Consider the following 24910-nt stretch of genomic DNA (forward strand, 5'->3'; position numbering starts at 1 on the left):
GGCTTGGCTGGGCCAAGACTGCCAGCCTTGCAGAAAAGGCTTCATGTCATGGGAGGTGGCACCTTCTGTTCATACTTTTGTCTATCAAACTTCATGTAAATCCACTCTGAGGTGCAGATTCCTGGCGTGGGTGTTCACCCCATCGATCCCTTTTGCTGTCAGTCCTGCCCTTGGCAGTGCTTCCAGTTTGGTCTTGACTCCCTGACTCTTCCCTAGGTGGGACACCTCCATCCTGGCTGTGCCAAGGACATCACAGTGACCTTGAGATCAGATGTCCCAGTCACCTTCAGGAGGCACCTTGTGAAATGTAAGGTGACCAAGATCGACTTTGAGCTGCCACAAAGGCAGGTTCAGGACTGGGATGACCAAATGAGCATTGTCATGTGGAAGGATACCACCAGGAAAGACCCGGCAGCCAGGTGGCCTAAAATAGAGAAGGTAAGAAGCAAAACAGCAAAAAAAACCCAACGCAGCTTTTAAAAAAAGAACCACCATACCACCATCACTGCTGGCTGAGCAGCTCCTGCATCCTCTGGACACTGGACAGCCGTGAGGTTCACCAGCTGTGCATTCCAGAAAAGAGGTGGAAGCACAGTGACCACATACACTCACACAAGATGGGGAAGCCTTCTGACAAGTGACCTTTAGCCACACACACAACTATCAGTCTGGGCCACAAGCACAAGTGTTGCAGCCCATATTGAATGGAAGGCAATGCTTTAGGATTTTATCCCATTTTACAGTGTTAGAAATCTCTTTATCTGATTTCGTGCCTTTTCATCAAGGTCTTAAGTCTGCTGCACTCTGTCTCTTCTTTTGGAGTGGAGAGAAGTCCACTTCTCCTGCATATACTGGTGAACTCCCAAGTTTTGTCTGCATGAGAATTTGGTTGTGGTCTCTGTATTGTGTGGGATATCTCATCATGGAGTAGCCCAGGCACTGTATGACTCTATGGAGGAGTCCAGAGAAGGATCATCTCCAGAGACTCTTGCTTTTATTGTCATTATTGCCAAACACACTCATCTTGAGTGAAGGTTCTTTCCCAGTTTCTGGACCATGTTTAGGCCTCTAAACCATCCTCTTTTCTGTCAGAACATCTGCAGCTGGAGACTTTCCCAGTGAGATCTTTCACATCCCAAAATGCCCATCCCAAGCTCCCAGCAGTGTGGCTGTTGCTCCAGACATGACATCTGGAGAGCACTTTCTCCTAAGACAAGAACAGAAAGATGCTTTCTAGAACTCTTCAGTCTTGGGGTCCTCCATCCACAGAGCTCCGGCAGGGGAACTTAACCCTAGTTTTGAGACCTGCTGGATTTATAGGGGACCAGGAAAAAAGCCAGTCACTCTGCAAGGTTAAAATAAGGACTGGAATGCAGCTATAGTCTCCATGGGGATATTAACAGCTGTGGCAGTGACTGCTTGGATCAGTGGCTAGAAACAACTAGTGCAGCAGAACAGTCCCAATTTTGTCATCTTTCCAGGGAAGTAAAAGTGAATGGTCCTTTCTGGTCCCTCTGTGAGGCTGAGCTTGGAGGCCAGAAGACTGCCCTTCTCAGCCTGACTTTCTGGGCTCTGCTCAGTGATTCTTCCCTCCTGTGTTTGCAGGTGGTCAAGACAGTCCCAGAACCAGCTCACACTGTGGTGGAGATGAGCAGCCAGGTCGAGGTGTACCTCAGTGCCATTGTTGCCTACGCCCAGTTCCAACTGAACGCGGTCATGGTTCGGTTCACAAACACCTTGCCCTTCGAGACAAGGACAGCCACGTGAGTGCTGGAGGCCAGGCACAGCTCCTCCTGTGAGCAGGAGCTGCCTTTGCCCAGGGCTGGCCCAGTGCCTGATTCCCAGAGCTCTACCCCAGGCAAAACTGTCGCCTGCCAGGGGCTATGTACAAATCACGGAGGGGACGGGACTGCTGGGGAACGCGTCTTGAGCTGTTGTATTTTCCAGCATCAGCCTCATTACATGGTTATATGACAAACCAGCTCTCCTGCTTTGGCCCAGGAGTGTGTGCTGCAGACGGAGACCCTGCTCCCAGACGCTCTATTTCCTGCTAGAAGAAAGTACTTGGCCAGAGAAGCTCCAAGTGCATCCTAGCTCTCTTCCAGCCACCTGCAGCAGGAGGCAGAGCTGCTGGGAACACAGGATTTTGTCTTTGAAAGGTCTCCTCTTCCTCCCTGCAGGTCGGTTCCTCTCCTACGATACCATGAAGTATCACAGAAAGCTGCTGCGTCTTTTCTGGTGGGAGCAGGACCATCCTCTTGAGACGCCTCCTAAAGCGCGGCGGCTGCGGCGGCCTGCCAAGCAGCAGCAGGATTCCGAGCTGGAGCAGGATTCCGAGCAGCAGGAGGAGCAGGATCCCGAGCTCCAAGAAGAGCAGCCAGAGCAGCAGCAGCAGGAGCAGCGCAAGCAGCAGGACCACTCCAAGAAGCTGCGCCGCTCAAAAGACAAGAACCTGTCTCCAAAGCGTGCCAGCTCCTCCCTGGATATCTTCCCTGATGTTATGCACGACCTGTTCTCCATCAGCCCCTGCGATGGCACCATCCCTCCTGGCCAGAAGCAGACCTTTCACCTGCAGTTCCACCCAAAGTGCACCGGGAATTTTAAGACCACCCTGCTGTGCAGGTGGGAAATGTCTACACACTTGCCAACTCACGCTGCTGCTGGGTGTCACTGAATCACAGGGTGGGACAGGGTGGAAGGGACCACAGTAGGTCATCTGGTCCCACTTCCCTGCTCAAGTGGAGTCATCCCAGAGCACATGGCACAGGGCTGTGTCCGGAGGGCTCTGGAATAATTCCAGTGAGGGACACTCCACACCATCTCTGGGCAACTCGTCACTTGCACAGGAAAAAAGTTCTTCCTCAGGTTCAGGTGTGATTCCCAGTTCAGGTTCTGCCCATGGTAGGGAGGCACTGGGAAAAGACACTGCATGAAACAGTAAGCTCCTGGAGGGTTGCAAATCTGGAACAAGAGATCCAGGGACCAGACAGTCCCTAGCTGTTCTTCCTTTTGGGACAAGCAAGGCCTGCTTCTCTACATGGAACCCCGTGTGCTGTAGTTGGTCCCCAGGCATTTAACTGGTCATGTTCCTGCCCTTGCAGCTCTGCAGCCTCCATGCAGCGAGTGCAGTTGTTCCGTTTGCTGCTCGCTGCTTGCACAGAGAGAAGATGCAACACTGTGTGCTCTGCAAGGAGACAGAAAAGCAGCTGGCTGGGAATGCTCATCTGGCTAATACCAGTCCCTTTCTTCCTAGGATTCCTAACCTGGAGCCGACTCAGAAGATGGGGAAGGTGATTGTGAAAGGCAGAGTCCAGGAGTGCAAGAATCTCGATGAATCATTAGAGCAGATGGAGGAAGGCCAAGGACCCAAGGTGCAGGTGCTCTGGAGACCACCACCTGAGGGACAGCGTTTGTGTGAGCTGGAGCATCCAGCAGGAGCCGGCGACATCGTGCCTTCTGCTGATGATGATCTCCCACTCTTCACCAGAGACGTCTGGAGCTGCCCTCCCAAGCTCCAGGAACATCTTTATCTTTCCTTTTAGTTAGCTAAGTTAACTAATTGTTTGTAAGTTAACTGTTAACTAAGTTAACTAATTGTTAGATTGATAAGTAGTTAATAATTGTTAATTCATTGTTAATAAACAATTGTTAATAAATTGTTAATTGTCAGCTTGTCTTGGTTTGAAAGATAGGTGCCCACGGGACCTCTCTGGAATGGAGAATGTGAGCCCCTTCTCCCCAAATTATTATAACTTTGAAATTAAGGGGCTTTCAGGAAAAGATATGGGAAAAGGAGTAACAGTTCTTTGCCAGTATGTACAACAAGGCAAACAAACAACAGCGGCAGCAACAACGAACAGAACCAGGTGCCCAACCCCAGCCTTCCCTTGGCTGTAGGCACTTTCCCTTTGGTGCAGTTCCTGTCACAGCCAGGCCAGGGAAGGGAGGCAAACAATGAATAAAGCAATTGTTAGAGAAACTTTCATTATTATTGAGGGGCCCAGAAAGGGACCCAGCACCCGAGGTGTGGCCTCACCAGTGCCCAGCACAGCAGGACAATCACTGCCTTTGTTGGGAAGGATGAAAGTTTGACAAGGATGTCTCACAGATATATGTGCTTGGCAGAAAGATTTTTGAATGTAGAATCTGAAGAAGGAATAGAAATGAAAGCAAGTTTTGATGTAGAAGAAAATAATTGCTGAGCCAGTCTTACTGGATAGCTAAGAAGGCAAAGGATATGTTAGTTTGTTGTAGTGTGTTTTTATACTTTGTGATGGTTTCGTTTTTGTATCACCTTATTTTTCCCAAATGGTTTACTCCTGATTGTACCCCTTCCCTTTACCTGTGTAATCCCTCTCCTTTGTTGAGATTTTCCCCAAATCCCCGCCCTGGCTCTCTGTCAATCACTCTGTCAGCATCCCATCCTTTCTATCTAGAACTTCCACTTCAGGTCATCGAGTGATCAGTCAGAGGCCAGGGGTCAGCCCCCCAAGTGCTACCCCATACGCTATCCCAAATGTCCATTCCCTAAGTTTTCACCCCTGAAAGTTCTTTATGGTTCCGCAAATTTATCTACTTTTTGGCTCACCAGGGGAGCCAAGTTTTTTTCTGCTTTTGGAAGGCTGCCAGCTGCAGGCATTTGTTTACTTTCTCTTCCCCCCGCCTTTTGTCTGGGTTGGTGAAAGTTATTTGAGATACAAAACTTTAAATCACAGCCACAATGGGTGGTAGGCTGTCTGTATCACAGAAAGGGCTTTATTACCATCACTGGACCTTCCTAAAAGTGAGGCAATCTGATTTTCAAAAAGATACGTGAAACAATTTCTTAGATGGCTATTCCTTCACTTCCCCAATGTAACAGCTGAAAATATTCATGTATTAGAATTTTGGGACAAAACTGGCAATGAATTATTAAAAGCAGGAAAGTCAGGTAATAAATCTGTGTCAAAATTTGTTTTCTAAGCTATGCAGATCAGAAATACTGTAAAATCCAAATCAGAAATGCAGGAACAGCCACCTGGAGGCAATCTGAACGCCTCTGCTTCCCAAAAACCCCATTCCCCCCTCCCCGAGTTATGTTCTTCCTCTCCTAGCCCTCCTTCCTCACCCCCTGTCCCCAAACAGAGCACTCTGAAGGAAGCTACACTTCCTAGCTTCCCTCAGAAGCTCCCAGTCCACAGCCCAGAGGGTTCTGGCCAAACTCCCCGGGATTCTACCCTTCCCCACACTTCCCTGGTTTGTAATGCCCAATCCCGAAAACCTTCAGTTCGTTTTGAGCCTCCTATTCCACCTCCAGAGGCTTCCCTAGAGATCCACGATGGCCGCAAACACATGGCTCCAGTCCTTTGTCCTTCTCTTTCCCATAACCCCTTTCAGTCACCCAAAAACCCTTTCCTGTCGGAAACCCCTCCCGAAACATCCCCTGCCAGCACCCAGCTGTCCCACTGTCCTTCCCACTCCCACCCATCTGTCCTTCCCATCCCGCCCAGCTCTCCTTCCCATCCCACCTAGCTCTCCTTCCCATCCCACCCAGCTGTCCTTCCCATCCCGCCCAGCTGTCCTTCCCATCCCGCCCAGCTCTCCTTCCCATTCCCACCCAGCTGTCCTTCCCATCCCGCCCAGCTGTCCTTCTCATCCCACCTAGCTCTCCTTCCCATCCCATCCAGCTGTCCTTCCCACTCCCCACCCAGCTGTCCTTCCCACTGCCCACTGAGCTGTCACAGCAGGGAGAGACAGAGGGCAGACCCCGAGAGGCGGAATCTGCAAAAAACAGCTGTCCTCTCTGCCTCTGCTGTAACACACGTATCAGATCTCCGGGGTGGGACCCCCTTCTCTTACCAGTGTACTAAAGAGCTACTTAAAGCTCAGAAAGAATTTCATAGAGACAGCGAACATTTCAGGGGACTTCTTAAAGCTGCGCCTTCTGCTAATGCCTTAACCCCTGCTGACATCAAAGAGCTTTTTTCCTGCCTGCCATCCCAAACTGAATACCTCTTATGGGAGATAGAATGGAAAAAAAGAAGTGAGAGCCAGTTTACCAACACTACGGGCTGGCAAGGACACTTCTAATGATGCTTACGGTAGCATGACATCGGTGGAACTCCTCTGTGGACAAGGAGAGTGGGAGGACGAAGCAAGTCTGAGTTTGCTTTCGGGGGGGGGGGGGGGGGCTTTTGGAGGTTTTCTTCCAAATATGGAGGTTTTCTTCCAAATTTGCCCTAAACCAGGACAGATGGTCGCCAACTGCACCTGGGATTTTCAATACCTTGTGCCACCCCACTGTAGTTTTATTGATATTAGTTAGAGTTTTTGGAGGTTTTCTTCCAAATATGGAGGTTTTCTTCCAAATTTGCCCTAAACCAGGACAGATGGTCGCCAACTGCACCTGGGATTTTCAATACCTTGTGCCACCCCACTGTAGTTTTGTTGATATTAGTTAGAGTCACTTTGGGGTTATCTTTTATAGGCTAATTTGGAATTGGAGAATACTACAGCAAATAGCAGTGTTGACCTCCTTATCAAATGTACATGGCAAAGCATTCAGAGACACCTGTTGTCATACAATTTGTACAAAGTAAAAGAATTTCCTTGTTTCTAGAAAAGGGGGGAATGAAACAGGGGATTGGAAAGTTAACTCCGGGTAGAAACCAATGTTTTATTTTTTTGTTTAGTCTTTTAACTTGTGTGCTCACCAAAGGCCTCCAGAGAGAGAACAAAGGAGACTCAAGGCTACTCAGAAAGAAATGCTGAAGAGAGACAAGAAGAAGCTCCCTGCTGACCTTGAGACTGAAGCAAACAGAAAAACTGAACCTGGGTTATAAACACCACATTACAACTGCATGACTGAAGAACTGGGCAGGCTCATAAAATTGATAAGACTGTTTAATACATATGCATATGACTTTTATGCATGTGCTACAGGTTAGGGGATAAAGTAGACTTGGGAATTTTTGGGGGTGCTCTTGTCCTTGGGGGGCATGTCCAGCGCTGAAATAAATCACACCAGCTTTACAACTTTCACAAGTTGTGGAGTTTTTTTCCACTAATCACTCACCACTTGCCACTGGGTTATTTTGAGCCAATCATCTGTTCCTCTGGTCTGCTACACCACTTAGACCAATTAAGGCAGTGAGAGAATTCAACCAGTTTAATTAGACAAACCAATTAAACTTGTTCAGTTAGATGAACCAATTAAAGCAGTTGAACCAGTTATAAACTTACTGTGGAACCATTTGAATAATTTTAAACGTTTAAACCAGTTGAGTTAGCTCTGATTAGACAGATTAGATTAAATTACTTAAATTACATAAATCAGAGAAATCAATTAAACAAGTTACATTAGACAATTCAGCCAGTTAAGCCAGTTACACCAGCTAAAGGTGACAGGTCCTAAGGGACTTTGCCCTGCACTCACCACCAGGAAGTTTCTTCCATTTTACCACCAGGAAGTTGTAACAGGATTTTTCCAGCCAGGGGAAGGCTGGAAAGGACAGCCAGGACATTTCCAATGCCAGTGGAGACCCAGAAGGTGCTCAGAGGGGGAGACAACAGGAAGGCACAGGAAGGATTGGTCTGCTGAGCAAGGTCAGGGGCTGGGGTGGAGATTCTGGATCCAGGGTCTCCCTGGATCCAAGGAGACCCCAGTGCTGAGGAGAGCCCGGGACTGAGGAAACCCCAGACTGAGGAGAAGATTTCAGTGCTGAGGAGACCCAGGATCCAAAGAGACACCAAATCTGAGACGATTCCAGATCCAAAGAGATTCTGGATCCAAGAAGTTTCCAGAGACAGGAACAAGATTCCAGAGCTGAGAAGATTCTGAATCCAAAGAGAACCCAGAGCTGAGGAAAAGATCCTGGATCCAAGAAGAAGATTCTGGAACAAAGAGACTGTGGACCTGAGGAGCAGACCTTGGACTGAAAAGATTGTGGATTCAAGGAGACTCCAGAGCTGAGAAAATTCTGTCTCCAAGGACAAGATCCTAGAGCAGAGGAAACCCCAGACTGGAGGAGTAGATTCTGTCCCTGTGGAGCAGCCAATCGCCTGCCAAGATGTGGAAATTCTTGGAGCGGACTGTGGAGATCCAGATATCTAACAGCACCCGGCATGCCACCTTGGAGAACCCCAGGTGAGGGGAAGGCGCAGGAGGACCCCTGGGGTGCAGGGGGGTGGTTTGGGTGGGGTCATCATCCCATGATGGGAGCATCTCCTCGGGGTTGGTCCATCTCCCACCATCTCCCAGTAGTGCCACCATTACCTCCCGTTGGTCCCAGCACCTCCCAGTGGTGGTGATGACAGTAAAAGATTTTTAAATCATAGAAAATTCGGCAAGTTAGAAAGAAAGCTAGGCTTAGTAGGCCCTGGGAAAATGTTAAAAGTGGGCCCTGGGAAACGTCAGGCCTCATGTTTGCCAGATCATGTGAAATTTCACCTGAGTAACCAGTATATGATAAATTATATAATTGTTCGATGTTGTTGTTTAGATGTAATTATTGTTTAACTGTAAGAAGAATCATGAGAAACTATGTTCAAGGGTTTGAGGGGGGATCACGAGAAACCTATGCTTGGATGAAATCAATGTGTACAATAGAACAATGTAAGTTTAATCATTAATATGCAAGTTATATACCGATAGAATATAAAAAATAGAATATATATTCTATCATTATATAACGATAGAATATAAAAACATGCTCATCCCGAACCCATGGTGGAGTCAGATTTGGGTCTGTACCCCTGGCGCCCAGAGCTCTTCAATAAAAGCACCTGCATTTAATCACTCCCTGATTATGTGTTCCTCAACACTAATGGTGGGACTGTCTCCTCCTGGTTCCACCACCCACCGCTCGCTCCACAACAATCCCCCGGTGGCCTCGCCATCCTCCCCTGACGGCGCGCCCCCGTTTCTCCTGCCCAGGACCTACTTCTACAGCGGGCACAGCTCCGTCCCCCCCAGCCCTTCTGTGCCCCCAGGCTCCTCCGACGCCTGCCGGTTCTCCAGCCCCCTGTTCCACGGCTGTTGTGGAGTCCTGGTCTATGAGGCCACCACCTTCTCTGTGGCCATCTTCTTCTCCAACCCCCTGGACTACAACCGGTTTTCCATGGAGCTGGGCCTGGAGCTGTCCCTGGTCAAAGCTCACCTGGGCAGGTTGGAGGACACCTACAACCGCATGTCCCAGATGAGGACATCCTTCACCACCAATGGGACAACTGTGTGCTGCCGTGTCACCCTGGACACCTGCCAGGAGCCCGTCCAGGTGAGTGTTGGCCATGTCAAGGTGACAGCCACCATGTCCAACACACAGAGGTCCATTATCAGGGTGGTTCTGCAGGAACAGGAGTGCTCAGGGAAGGAAGCTGGAGAGAGACTTCCATGCCACTTGATAGCAAAGGAATTAATTTAGTTTTTACTGTGCCTGTGAACTTCTAGCAGAGAAACAAGGCACACAAAAACTGCTTTCCCAGCAAGAACAGCTGGAAGACAAGAAGAAGACATCCAGCTCAAGAATGTATTAATAGACAAAACAAGGACTGAATCTGGGATGGGCTTTATGGTAATGGGTAAATTGTAATATGTAAATTGCTTACTTGTAAAATCCTCTGTTCACAGACGGTTAGGAGTATCCTTCACGTGACCTCAGGCCTGAATAAATTATGCCCTCTTTAAACCAAATTAGCGTTAAGGAGTCTTGTTCCAATATCTGGGAGATTTTGTGGCAGTAAATTGGAGAGCCAGCCAGAAGATCAGCCTAGAGTCAATGAATCTACGGTCCACAGATCTCCAGCCAGCACTGAGGAATTTTCAGGGAGAACCTCAACTTTAGGCCTTCAGGGACTCGAGGCAAGATCCCTGGCGTAAGTGAAGGCATCATTTAAATTGTTTTTCTTTGGGTTATTGACAAGGGATGCAAATCCCCACACAGAGTTACTGGTAAGGGGTGTTTGAGTCTCCCACAACAGGGTTTGAGTCCCTGGGTAAGCTTATCAGGGAGAAGTTTGAGTTCCTGACCTCAGGGGTCAGAGTTTCCCCTGTCTGAAGTTCAAGTCCTCAAGAACTATCAGAGGTTTGAGTTCCCTAGGAAATATTAGAGGTTGTCCCCAGGAGGTACCAGGAATCGTTGCATCAGGTCAAGATCATAGTTTAAAGAAAAATCATTGTTCCGCTGTCTTGTAGCTGCCACCAGCTTGACTTGCAGGGAGGAAGGAAGAAAAAACACTTACAACTGAAGCCTGGCCACGGCTTCATCTGGAGCCACTTTTGTGGTGAAGACTGGTTAATTCCTTTGCACTCCTCGCATTCTTTGCATTCTTCTTGAATTCTGAGAGTGTGTTCATGTACGAGGGTACAGTTGATGTGAGTTTGCCAGCACATCAACACGGGGATGCCCATGATATAAAAATTCATTTGCAGAGAGAGTGTTGAGAATGTTGGAGCGTGATTGAGTGTTTGCTGGTGTTTTGGAATTGCTTCATTTTTGTGTGCCTGGCTGAGATGGCATTTGCGGACTTGAAGCACCCTCTTTTGTCAGTTTTAGTGATTGCAGGTTTGGCAGTCCCCTTTCTCTTCCTCTCTCCCCCCTCCATTACTAAGCTGGAAATACCATTACAACTTTCAGAGATAATAGCTTGTATAATTGTAATTATTGAATGTAGGGCTGGTTTCTTCTAAAACTAAAGTGGGAGATGATATTCCAAATTCTCCATTGAAATGTTTGTTGAAAAACTGGAAACAGATAGGAGAAGACCCACTAACTAAACCTAATCCCATATTGTAATCAGTGGTGGTCAGCACACAAGCTAAACTACCAGGCTAAGTGGCATGGGAACGGTACCTTAGTTTATAACACCCTTTTTCAGCAATTGTTTTGTGGAAGAGAAGGGAAATGGAATGAATTGCTGTTGTAGATGGGTAATGCCATGGCTGGGTCTCACAATTAAGGGATGAATATTATGTGAATGTTAAGAGAAATTTTATTGAGGTACAGTTATGTTGTTGTGATTTATTGTTTAGACATCTTCTCTTCCCTGCACAGTCCCCTTCCCCCCGGTATGGTTGCCAGGGGAGGGTCTTGGTAGTCAGGAAATGTGTAGCTGTACCCCTTGCCTGGGGCATATGGGGGGAGGGAAAGCCTGTTACTAGGAGGCATGGCACGACGACACCTTGTTGGAACCCAGGACACCCCTCTGGGTGCCCTGGAAGATGCCCCTGGCAGGGGGCTCAGGAGTTACGGCAGGAAGCCAAAGACACTTGGGATTTCGATCTTAACCCATGGAGAAAATTACCAACCTTGTATGAAGAATCACAAGTCACAAAAGTTTAAGTAGAGTGATAATTAATTAATTACAGGGCGAAAAGTGGAATTTTGGGGATTTTACTATAGGGGTCTAGGAGGCAAGATGGAGGGATTTGGGTGTTGTCCTATTCTTCTTCCTTCTTCTTCCTAGCCTCCATCTTCTGTGTGATGTTGGCATATTTAGATTGGTTTAGAATAGAAGTAGACAGTCTAACATAGGTGATAGGTATTGGAAAATAAACATAAATAAAGTACACATAATTCATAGTATAAAATGTAGACACCATGGTGGGGGCGAGCAGTGTGCCCTTGACAGACCAGACAGACAGAGCTCTGCAGGTCCAAAAAAAGAATGTTTTAGATAAGAGAAAATAAACAACCTTGTGAACCAGAGCCAAAGAATTCCCACTCTTTCTTCAATCATCAGGCTGGGAAAAAAGGACTCTCGAGGTCATCCTGAACACAGGAAACCCGAGAGCACCTGACTGTTGGAATCCTGGATGCTGAGAATTTTAAACTTTCTGTGCTGAAAGGTGCAGGCTCGCAAGAGAACACTGCATTTGACCTGAGGCTGTGGAGAAGACTTCCAAAATGGATTAACAGCACTGGGATTATGGGTGTGTAGTTGGTTAGAAGTGTGTAATATCACAGGGTGGAAAACTTAGAGTTTGGGGTTTAAGAATATAGTAAAACATATGAAGCAAGATGGAGGTTTTAGGGCAGAGACAGGTTGTTCTTCTGTACCTTCTTCTTCGTGGGTTTGGGTGGTATTTTGTAATTAGAAAAGTCTGCATTGTGGACTTTGAGGGATCAGTCATTAGGCTAAAAGGGAAAGTATTCTAGGTGTCAGTTCTTAATTGGATAGTTTAGTCTTAAAAGACCTTGTAACAAGACATAGTTAGCCATTTTGTGCCTTGCTAATGAGACGCTGCAGAACTCACAGTTGTGAGGCTGTTTCACTGATAAAAAATAATAAACACCTGAGTCCGAACACGAAATACCATCTCAAGTATCAATCCCAGCCTCGACAGAGGTAGAAAATACAAACACAGAACCCACACCTGACCTCAAATCATGTTGCAAAACAGCAGTCTCCACCAATGGATGGCAAAGGAGAGCTGACTGACAGACTTTGGGAGGGGCCAGGGTTGGCTGATGCAACACCAAAGGTATAAAAGGCAGAGCAGCCATGCTGGGGCTGAGCACATGGCAGTTTGGTGCCATGCTCCCAGCACTGTAATTTTTCCTTATTCGGTCCTTTGTTGTATTTTGTTAAGGTTTAATAAACCTTTGAAATTTTAAAAAGGGAGAGTCATCTCTCACAATTGCCTTATGTGGATTTATTCTTTTACTTGGAAAACCATCTGGAACTGCAAAAAGAGTGTTGGGGTGAATCTGCGGTAAACAGAAAGTTTCTCATGGCCTGGTAATGATAAAGGTTCCTTTCTCTCCAGTCGATCTTGAGGCATGGGTGAGATGCCTCGCCTCTTTTCTACAGAGAAGATCTGGAGAGAGTATCTAAAGTATTTGAAACCATTCTTGGGACCCTGGTTGAGGGGATATACAAGTTCTGCTAGATAATCTAGTAGATTCTACAGAAAGAGAGACAGTATTCTGGGCTACTGTGAGGGAGCTGGGCAGTATAGACACAGAGAGCAGACTACCAGGAACTGCTGAAGTGATTTTTGGGTACCAACTGGCAAAGGAGTTAGAGACCTGGAAGAAAGAGAACCCCAAATCTTGGTCCTGCTGTATGTTGACAACATCTTACTAGCAACTGAAAGTAACGAAAAGTGCATGGAATTGACTATCAGTCTTCTAAATTTCTTAGGCCAAGGAGGCTATAAAGTACCTCAGGATAAAGCTCAAACCATGAAGCAGCAAGTTACCTACCTAGGGTTTAACATAGTGCAGCACAGCAGAAATTTGGAACAGACAGAAAAGAGGCCATCTGCTAAGTACCCCAGCATGTGAGCATCTGAGATTTAAGAGCATTCTTGGGTATGGCTGGGTGATGCAGATTGTGGGTCTCAAATTATGGACTTTTAGTTAAACCACTGCATGAACTTTTAAAGGAGACCCAGAAGAACTTTTCATTTGAACTCCTGAGAGTAAAAACACATTCTGCAACACAGAGATGGCCCTAATGTCTGCACCCACTGCAGGGCTTCCAGACTTAACAAAGCCCTTTGAGTTTCTTGCACACGAACGACAGCACCTTGCCCTTGGAGTCCTGGCTCAGAAGGTAGGAGACTTCAAGAGGCCTGTGGGGTGCTTTTCATAACAAGACAAGGTCAGCCAGTGTTAGCCCAGATGCCTGAGAGCCATAGCAGCAACTGTTCTCCTCATCCAAGAGGCCGGGAAATTCACTTTGGGACAAAAGATAATAGTACATGCTTCACACTCTAACGACTGTATTAGGCCAAAAAGGGGGGATTGGCGTTCCCCAGGCTAGATGTGAAATGCCAGACTGTTCCAATGGAGCAAGAAGTTGAGTTGAAAGCAACCATAATGGTAAATCCAGCCCAATTCCCAAACACCCCCAATGTAAGGGGAAGAGCAGCTAACCCATTACTGCTTACAGACAACTGAGCGAGTTTATGCAAGCCAAACAGACCTGCAGGACACAGCAGTTGACAGCCCAGAGATAGACCTTTTAAAGGTGAAAGCAGTTTGGTGCAAGATGGAAAGCAGAGAGTTGGCTAAGCAGTACTCAGGCCAGCCAAGGAAATAGAAGCTGCCCGTGGACACCTCAGCACAACAGGCAGACCTCGTAGCGCTATGAAAAGCCCTGGAAGAGGCAGCAAGAAAAAGAGTAAAGATATGGACTGACTCAAATCACAGAATCACAGAATAATGAGGTTGGAAGAGACCTCTAAGATCGAGTGCAACCTATGCACAAACACCTCAATTAGACTATAGCACCAAGTGCCGTGTCCACTCTTTTTTTAAACACATCCAGAGATGGTGATTCTACCACCTCCCTGGGAAGAGCACCCGAGTACTTTATTATTCTTTTGGTGAAAAATTTTTTCCTAATATCCACCACCGCGGGGTGGTGGCCAGTCCCCTCCTGGCTCCTTGCCAAATGGCTCAGCTGCCCACCCTCAGCCCTTCTGCTCTTCTGCCTGCCTCCCCCAGGCTGCACAAAACGAGGAGAGAGGAGAGATCCAGGTCCCAGTCCTGGGGAAGCTGCTGGGGCATCTTTTCAAGTCATTCAAGACACAAAAGGCTGCTTTATGGCTCCGGATGGTCTCTGCAGCCACTTCAAGTTCATCTGTCAGCAGGAAGGTAAGATCTGTGGTGGGCCGCATCCCTGCACATGGGCACATCCCCCCAGTGCATCTGCTCGACTTCCCGGGCCTTGTGATGGCCCCTTGTGTGCCGACACGAGAGCTCACATGGGCTCTGCTTCTGTCACAGAACCTGAAATATTGCGGGCCAGAGAGAAGGATCCTCAGCGCTCAGACCTGGCTGTCTAAAATCCTTGGAGAGGAGTCAGTGTGGCTGGATCCAGCCCCTGCCACAGACCTTTCCAAACCAACAATAGTTCCAGATAGTTAATTCCGTTATATACATAATTTATAGATGTAAACAATATATATAAATTATATCTATATTATAAATATATATATAAAAATATGTATTATAACTTACATATATATTATATATAACTATATATAATATATGAAATATATATGAATATATTAAAATTGTATGAGTAAATAACATATATAAATTATATGTATTGCTAACATATATATATGTATTAGGAATATATATATTTATATATATATATATATATATGTTAGATATAAATAATATTTTTTAATTAAATAAACAACCTACATGAATCAACTGTAGACATGATAATGACTGCACCACACAGGTAGCTCTACCCATGAGTAAAGTGCACAATTTTTGAAGCAATATGGAAGCAATTATGTTAAAGCTGGCAGAGAAACTTGGGGGGGAAAAAAGCAAGAATTGCATGTGGGAAAAGTGAGGGGAGAAAAAGGGTGGGAAATGTGAGGGCAGAAAAAGGGTGGGAAATCTGAGGGGAGAAAAAGGACGGGAAACGTGAGGGGACAAAATGGCAGGGAACGTGAGGGGACAAAATGGCGAGGAATGGGAGGGGACAAAATGGCGGGGAATGGGAGGGGGCAAAATGGCGGGGAATGTGAGGGGACAAAATGGCAGGGAATGTGAGGGGATTAAAAGGGTGGGAAACACGAGGGGAGAAGCGGTGGGAAATGTGAGGGGAGAAAAATGGCGGGAAATGTGAGGGGACAAAATGGGGGGGAACGTGAGGGGGACAAAATGGTGGGGAATGTGAGGGGACAAAAAGGCGGGGAATGTGAGGGGATTAAAAGGGTGGGAAACATGAGGGGAGAAAGGGTGGGAAATGTGAGGGGGACAAAATGGTGGAAAACGTGAGGGGACAAAAAGGCGGGGAATGTGAGGGGATTAAAAGGGTGGGAAACATGAGGGGAGAAAGGGTGGGAAATGTGAGGGGAGAAAAATGGTAGAAAAAGTGAGGGGACAAAATGGGGGGGAACATGAGGGGATTAAAAGGGTGGGAAATGTGAGGGGAGAAAGGGTGGGGAATGTGAGGGGAGAAAAAGGGCGGGAAATGTGAGGGGACAAAATAGCGGGGAACGTGAGGAGGACAAAATGGCGGGAAATGGAGGGCAAAAAGGGACAGGAAACTTGAGTAAAAAGGACAGAAACTGAGAGGCAAAAAGGGTGCAAAACAGAAGGGGATAAAAGATGGGAAATGTGAGAGGAAAGATGATGGCAAATGAGAGGGGGACAAATGGCTTGAAATGTGAGGGGGGAAAAGGGCAGGAAATGTGAGGGGGGAAAAGGGCAGGGAATGGGAGGGGGGAAAAACATCAGGAAACATGATGGGGAAAAGACAGGAATCTGGAGGGAAAATGGGTGTGAAACATAAGGGGGAGAAATGCGGGATACATGAGGCCAAAAATGATGGCAAATGTGAGGGAACAGAAAGTCGAGAAGCATTAGAGGAAAAGTGGTGGGAAACTCTGGTGGGTGGATGCTGGCCAAATGCCATTGGACCCACAAAAATAATTTACTCATTTTCCTCTGCTATAGTTAAGCAGAGGGAAGGGGAAAGAAAAGTCATGGAGTTTTCTATCATGAAATGAGGATTAGGAGAAAACACTTTAAGGGCAAAACAGGCAAACAAACCTCATGGATTCAATAACAAATTTGAATTGGTTGTTTAAATGTGTTAAAATATTTTCTGTAAATTTAAAACCCAGTTTATACTGTTTGATTTTATCTGGGGCATTTTTCTGAAGGACAAGCATGGGACAGGAAAGAGCTGAAAACAAAAGATCTGGGATCACAGAATCACAGAATCACGTAATCACAGAATCACCAGGTTGGAAGAGACCTTCAAGATCATCGAGTGGGATTAATTTCTTCCACCGGTTTACTTTTAAATGGTGGCGGACATCAGTAATCCAAAAATCCGGGGAAAATTCCTTAAGATGCCTCTGAATTTGTGGGGAAAAGCAGGAATTCCAGCCCTAACACCTCAACTAGACCATGGCACCAAGTGCCACATCCCAACTTTTTAAACGCATCCAGAGATGGTGACTCCACCTAAACCTCCCCAGGAAAAAACATTCCAATACTTTATCACCTTTTCTGTAAATAATTTACCTGAGAATAAATTCCCTTTTCTGAGAATTCGGATGAACAAAGGAAGAATAGGAAGGATTAAAAGCTCCGGAGCCATTTCCGTCTTGTTTTTGATTAATTGCTGGTTTATATTCCTTTAAATAAAGGCAAAATCTCTCCAAACTAAACTAAAAACTAATTCAAGAAAGGAACAACAAAATAAATTCCAAGGAAATTACAACCAACAATTCCCCTTATAAAGGACTAAAATCCCAGTTATAAGTCAGATACAGGCATGAGCAGATTGTTTAATTCGTTCAATTAAGGCAGATCATTTAATGTTAATTTAAAGAAATTAACATTAAATTATCATTAACGACCTCACTTGAAACCACCCACAAATAACAGGAATTTCCATTGAGGCAAAAATCCCCTTCAACCTGGAATCATTCTCTGGGGAATATCAATAAAAACCCCCCAGCTCAGTATTCTCCCAAAAATCCTCACCCTGGACATTTCTACTCCAGCCAGATCCAGAATACCCATGTTGAATTCCATGTGGATTAGGGAATTGAGGAATTTTTGTGTTCCCTGGACATGGACCTTTTCCACATCTGTGAGGGAACAGACTCCAGGAACCTCTGCACTAAATCCTAAAAAAGGGACTTTGAAAAAAAAAAGGCTTTGAAAAGGGACTTTGCTCACAAAAGACATTTTTTTTCCTCCTCAGCTGCAACATTCCAGCTGATCTCAACAGCCTGGGTCTGGAAATTCCAAAGGTTCTGTTTGTGGCACACCTTGATCCAAAGGGCAGCAGGAAAAGGTTTCAAATCCTCAGCACTTGCACAGGGCAGCTCCTTTTCCAGCCTGGTTTTCCCACAGCTCAGAAAACCTCGGGAATGGGGGTGGATCACACCACCAGGACGCCTTAGAGTCAAAATCGGGAATGCATAGCACAGAGACGAGGTGGGAATCCATGGATATCAAAAAACTGTGGGATTTACGTCCTTAAAGTCCCAACATTTCCCAGGTTTGGTTATTCCTACACCAGTTCTGTTTCTGGATTAGGGAGTCAGGTTGGGCAGAAAGCCCAAAATAATTGGATTTACTAGATTCCCACCCTTCAGGGCTAATGAATAAGGCAAAATTCCAGGATTTGTGGTGATTCTAGGTAGGATCAAACACAGCCAAGACCCAAAAACCAATGAAGTTTCCAGGGAATGTGGGACTGGGTTTCCTTGGATAAACGTGGTGGTTTTATCACCTCCTGGATGGATCTCCTGGAATTCCACAGACTCTCCCAATCCAAGGAAGGTTTCTCCTGAAGATTTTTCTCCCTCTCCACGCCAGGGACCATCCTATAAATCCATGGGATTTACGGAATGCTGAGTCCTGGCTCTGGGTAGAAGATGAAAACCAGCTGTTTTCTGGTTATTGTGGGGTTTTCTTTAAAAATGTTCCAAATATATTCCAGACATATTTCAGAAATTTTCTGGGAAAACTGTGCCTAACCCTAACCCACCACTCTCACGGGGAGGAATTTCTTCCAGGTGTGGAACATTTTCACCCCTTTTTTCCCCCCATTCCCCCCCCACTTCCCCCTTTTTTCCTCCCTTTTTTTGAGATAAATCAATGAATTTTTATTGCTTTCATTTTTATTATTTTTCTTTTATTGCATTTTATTGCATTGTATTTGATTACTTTTTAAAATTTATATAATTATTTAATTATTCAATAAATTCCCAACAATTTTCCATGACAAAAGAAGAAGGAAAAAAACACCAGGAGAAAAATTTACCCCTTCTCCCCAAAAAACTCTCCCCCGCCCCCCAAAAAAGGAATAATCCCAAAACTAATTGGAATTTCCATGACAAAAAGGAAGAAAACCAGGATAATCCTGTCCCAAAAAACACCCAACACCATTCCCAGGGAAAAAGAAATCCCAAACCGAGAATGGCTTCATCCCACCTCTGGAATTTTGCTTTTTCCTGGAATTTTTGGTCTGTGAAACCCTTTTTCCCACTAAACCCTGGTGGAGCAGGGAAGGGTTTCCCACAGGAGGATGAGGAGGAACATCCTGGCCTCTCCCAGCTCCAGGTGATGTCCGGGAAGCAGGACGGGATTTCCAGACGTTTTCCCAAGCTCCAACCCCCTCCGGAAAATGCCAGTCTCGGTTTCCAGGAACCATAAATCCAAGGACAAAGGTTGATCCCAACCCCATCCCCCGGGAGCCGCCGGGTCCTTCCCGCTCAGGTACGGAATTCCCCACTGGAAAAAAAAAAACAAACCTTGAATTAACTGGGATTAATTAATTGAACTGGGATAAATCCGTTCAGCAGGAATTAATTAATTGTTTTTGCGGGTGGGGAGGAACACAGGGCATTACCGCCCTTTTCCCATGGGAATTGCTCTCTTACGGGATTTATCTGTGATTTGGGATGTGGAGGAAAACACAGGAAATCCCAGGAAATTGGGATTGAATCCCAATTAAATTAAATCCCAATTAAATCCCAGCTCACTGCTCGGTTGGATCATTTATCCTCACACAGAGCAGGAAATCCTGGGAGCCAGAGCCAGAAAATCACGGAATTCCCTTTAATACAGCAGGGACAAAATCCTGCTGCTCCTGGGAATTTGTGTCTTCTTAGAATTTTTTGCCATAGAAAATTATTGGATTTGGTGATTGGAAAGGTTTTTTCCAAGTGGAGCCGTTCTGTGATTCTACAGAAAGTTGGGGATAATATAAAATTATAATATCAAAATATGATCTTGAAATATAAATTTAAATTGTTATAATAATGATCATACAAGCTATTTAATATAATTCTATTAAAATAAATATATAAATGTATATACATTATTCTATATGTTATATAGAATAGAATATTTACATATACATATAAATATAATAATTACATTGTGTATTATTACACTATAAATCAACTGTAATTATTATTACTAAATTATAGCCATTTTTTGTATATTATTTATTGCATAAATAAATATTGTCTCATAATAAAAAATAAATATATTATTTTCATACATAATAAATATAATAATTCTATTAAAATAATAACATATTTATCATTTATTCCTTTGCATATGGAATATATTAAAATAATTAAATACGGTGACAAAATATGTTAAATCGTATAAAAATATAATCTCCAAATGTGTTAAAATATAATATCAAATATAATCCCAAAATACAGTATCAGAATATAATGTTAAATATAAAAATATAGACCTGAAATATAATATTAAAAATATATTAGAATATTGCATTGGAATATAATATTAAAGTATAGTATCAAAATAGTATCAGAAGAAAATGCCAATATAATACAAAAAGCTTATAGAAAATCTAATAGCGAAATGTAAGATCAAAATTAATTACTGATATACATTATTCTATATGTTATATAGAATAGAATATTTACATATACATATAAATATAATAATTACATTGTGTATTATTACACTATAAATCAACTGTAATTATTATTAATTACTAAATTATAGCCATTTTTTGTATATTATTTATTGCATAAATAAATATTGTCTCATAATAAAAAATAAATATATTATTTTCATACATAATAAATATAATAATTCTATTAAAATAATAACATATTTATCATTTATTCCTTTGCATATGGAATATATTAAAATAATTAAATACGGTGACAAAATATGTTAAATCGTATAAAAATATAATCTCCAAATGTGTTAAAATATAATATCAAATATAATCCCAAAATACAGTATCAGAATATAATGTTAAATATAAAAATATAGACCTGAAATATAATATTAAAAATATATTAGAATATTGCATTGGAATATAATATTAAAGTATAGTATCAAAATAGTATCAGAAGAAAATGCCAATATAATACAAAAAGCTTATAGAAAATCTAATAGCGAAATGTAAGATCAAAATTAATTACTGAAAATAGTATTAAAATATATTGAAATATAACATTAAAATTTAATATCAAAATAAAATATTGAAATACAATACCCAATTATAATAGTATAATATTAAATTAATATTATTATATTTGTAATCAAATATAATGTATAATATAAATATTGTATCAAAATGCAATATCAAAATATCTAAATATAATATCAAAATATAATAATGTAATTTTAAATTAATATTATAATATTATCATATAATGTATAATAAAAATATTTTGAATTATATATCAAAATATAATATTGAAATATAATATCAAAATACAGTAATACAATATTAAATTAATGCTATAATATTTATAATTTTTAATGTTAATGTATTATATCAGAAATGGTTTCAAAATAATACCAAAATACACTGTCAAAATTTTGTATTAAAATATGATAGCAAAATCCAATAGCAGAGTCCAATACCAAAATAACATCAAAACCCCACTAAAAACTGGTGTCCAAATAAAATCCAATTGGATGGAATTCCTCAGTGAAAGGGGACAAATGGGAATGAAGAATCTCGGGAGGATTTAATGAATAGATTTGAACCACATAGGGATCCGCAGGAAGGAAAACTCCTGGAATTCTGTTTCCCACGGGAAAATGCATCGTCCTTCACAGATATTTCTGGTTTTTCCTCTCTCCCTCCTCTTGTCATTTCCCATCAGGAAGGGACCGAGGGAATTCCCCATGGATCCCCGGCTCTGGCGGCTGGCGCTGCTCCCAGTCCTGGCTGCAGGTGAGGGCAATTCCATTTGGGATCCATTCCCATAAAACAGCCAATTCCTGCTCCGAAGCATTAATTAACGCCTAACGAGCATGCGGAACTTAACTTGCGAAAGGTTCCTTCTCCAGAGGGTGGAGCAGCTCCGCAGCAACTCCAAACATTCTGGAGCTCATGGAGCATTGGGACAGCTCTCCCAGGGATTGTTGGGATTGTTGGAACTGTCGGGATTGTTGGAATTGTTGGGACTGTCAGGACTGTCGGGATTCTCAAGATTGTTGGGATTGTCAGGATTGTCGGGATTGTCAGGTCTGTCAGGATTGTCAGGACTGCTGGGATTTTCAGGACCGTCGGGATTGTCGAGATGTTGGGATTGTCAGGGTTGTCGGGATTGTTGGGACTGTCGGGATTGTCGAGATTGTTGGGATTGTCAGGGTTGTCGGGACTGTCGGGATTGTGGGATTGTTGGAATTGTCCTGTGCAAGGCCAGGGATTGGACTCTGATCCTCTTCCAGCTCAGGGAATTCCATGATTTTATCACCCACATCCCAGTCCCACTCTGGGAGAACCTCTGGGAATGGGGATGTCCAAGGAACACCTCGCGTATCCTTGGGGATCTGGGTGCTCCTGCATCTCCCGTAGGGATGAATTCCAGGCCCTGGGACATTTTAAACCTGTCTGGGAATCGCTGTGGGGGCGGGTGATTCCCATCTGGAATTTTCTGGAGGTAAATCCCAGGTCTGAGAATTCTATTTCACATGGAATTTGCGGTTTCTGTCCATTTTTCCAGGGTTTCCCAGTGTTTTAACGGCCAAGAAACCTGAGTTGTTGTTCAAAACTCTGAAAGCTAAAACCATGAGCAGCACATCTCAATTTTTTTTTTGTTTTCCTCTGGATCCCTCTCCTGTTGAGGATGGAATCGATCCTGATGAAAATCCATGGGAAACACTATGCGGAAAACCAGAACTGTCCCGTTTTACCCTAAAACAGGCGGATTCCTCAGCGCTCCCAAAACTCCCGTGCTCGGGATCATCGGGGACAGGGTGGTCCTGCCCTGCCAGCTGGGATCCGTGCCCATTCCCGAGGATTTCTCCATCCATTGGACATTCCACGTTGGCCAATCCCAGCGGATCCCCGTGGGCAGCTACGACGGGAAAGGCCGGAGGGAGGAACCGGATGAGCGGTACCGGGGCCGGGCAGAACTTTTCCATGGGGAATTCCGAACTGGGAACGTGTCCCTGCTTCTGAGGGACGTCCGGAGCTCCGACCAGGGGTCCTACAGCTGCCAGGTCTCCTTCCAGGATGAATCCCAGGAAGTGTTGGTGGAGCTGGAAGTGGCAGGTTGGTGCTGTTACCACTTTTTAATTTTAATTAAAATTAATTTAATTTTACATTTTAACATTTTTTGCATTTTATAATTATTAAATAATAAAATATTTTAATCCTTTATGTTTAGTATTTTTCGCATTTAATAATTTCTATGTTTGTATCTTTAATTTTTTATTTTTATATTTTATATATGGTCTTTATATTTGACTTCTTATATGTTGTAAAATATGACATGTATAACATCTTATGTTGTATATTATTAATCTTACATTATATAAACACATAAGTACATATATGCATATATACATATGCATAATATCTATACATTTTATATATTACATTATGTATAATACTATATTATACAAATTATATTCAGTTCATTAAATTAATTCTTTTTATATATTATATAGCTGTATAATTATATATTATTATTTACTTTTTTATTATATAAATTATGTTAAATTAAATATATTATTATATAAAATATATTAACATATATAATGAAATTATATCTATTACATCTTATTGTTATATTATTACATTATAGTATTATCTTTAATTATATAATATATAGTGTACTTATAATGTATTATTAATACAATTATAAATATATTTACAATATATGCTATAATATATATGAAAATAAATATAAATAGTGCATTCTTTTCTATTTATACTTATTTTCATATTTATCTATTTATAGTTCTATATAATATAGTTTATATTTTTATCTTTTATCATTTTAATAAAATATAAAGTATAATTCTATATATTTATATATATTTATATAAAAGATAAAAGATAATTCTATATATTTTATATATTTGTTTCTCCAACTTTTATATTTCATACATTCCACAAAATGCTGACAAATTCTACTCCCAAATCCATCCCAGAACCGCCCCCACCCCTCCATCCGTTTCCAGATTCTCCATTAAATCCCTCATTCCCAAGGACATTCTCAGATCCATCAACCCCTGCGAACCTCCAGATCCCATGGATCAAATCCTGGAAAATCCTCCGAAACTTTCCAGCTCCTGGGCAAAAAAAACCAAGCTCCAGAAAACCCAAATTCAGTAGGATTGAAAGGGAAATACCTGGTTTTCCACAGAGGTTCCATCCACGATCCTGTGGTGACAACTCCTCAATGAATGGAATCTTCGACTCCCAAAATCCCAAATTAAATGGGATGGAAATGGAAATTCCTGTTTCTCAACAACTGCTGGAGAAGTTCCATCCTTGAACCCGCAGTGGCAATTCCTCAATCAATGAAATCGTAGACTCCCAAACCCCCAAATTTAATGGGATTGAAATGGCAATTCCTGTTTTTCCACAGAGTTTCCATCAGTGATCCTGCGGCAGCAACCCTTCAATGCACGGAATCCTTGACTCCCAAAATCCCAGATTCAGTGGGATTGAGATGGGAATTCCTGTTTCTCTGCAGCCGTCGGAGGAGCTCCATCGGTGATCCTGCGGGGCCCCGAGAAGCGGGACCTGGGCCTGTCCTGCCGCGCCTCTGGCTGGTTCCCGCGGCCGGAGCTGCTCTGGCTGGACGGACGCGGCAACGTCCGGCGGGAGCCGGCGGCCACCACGGCCGCCGTGACCCCCAGGGGCCTCTTCAGCGTCGAGGGCTCCATGCGGATCCGGCCGGGATCCGACCTGGAGATCTCCTGCCGCATCCTCAACCGCCGGCTCAACGCCTCCCGCGCCTCCCGGATCCGCATCCACGGTGGGAAAGGGTTCTGGGAAAATCCCTGCCGGGGCTGCTCCGCTCCCGCTTTGATTTGATTTTTTATGGATTAGTTGAGTCCAAAGGATTGGAAGACTTCAATTGTATTAGTTCTTGTTTATGGTGTTTTAAATTTCGTTTGAAAAATTAAATTTTAATTTTAATTTATTTTCATTTAATTTTTTTAATTCATTTTAATTTTATTTTTAT

General features: G+C 43.4%; 1 protein-coding gene across 1 annotated transcript in view; it reads left to right on the forward strand.

The window, feature by feature from the left end:
• Positions 1–3542, forward strand: part of LOC121338535 (hydrocephalus-inducing protein homolog) — a gene marked incomplete at its 5' end in the record, with an annotated part of 43685 nt that extends 40143 nt beyond the window's left edge. Inside the window, 5 exons of the mRNA XM_041409624.1 lie at positions 217–438; positions 1606–1763; positions 2002–2060; positions 2181–2622; positions 3254–3542. Coding sequence (XP_041265558.1) covers positions 217–438; positions 1606–1763; positions 2002–2060; positions 2181–2622; positions 3254–3542 — 1170 coding nt within the window. The remainder of the gene's footprint in view (positions 1–216; positions 439–1605; positions 1764–2001; positions 2061–2180; positions 2623–3253) is intronic.
• Between the last annotated feature and the right edge of the window lie 21368 nt (positions 3543–24910).

Source organism: Onychostruthus taczanowskii, unplaced genomic scaffold, assembly GCF_017590055.1.
Source record: "Onychostruthus taczanowskii isolate IOZ18803 unplaced genomic scaffold, ASM1759005v1 scaffold301, whole genome shotgun sequence".
Taxonomy (NCBI): domain Eukaryota; kingdom Metazoa; phylum Chordata; class Aves; order Passeriformes; family Passeridae; genus Onychostruthus; species Onychostruthus taczanowskii.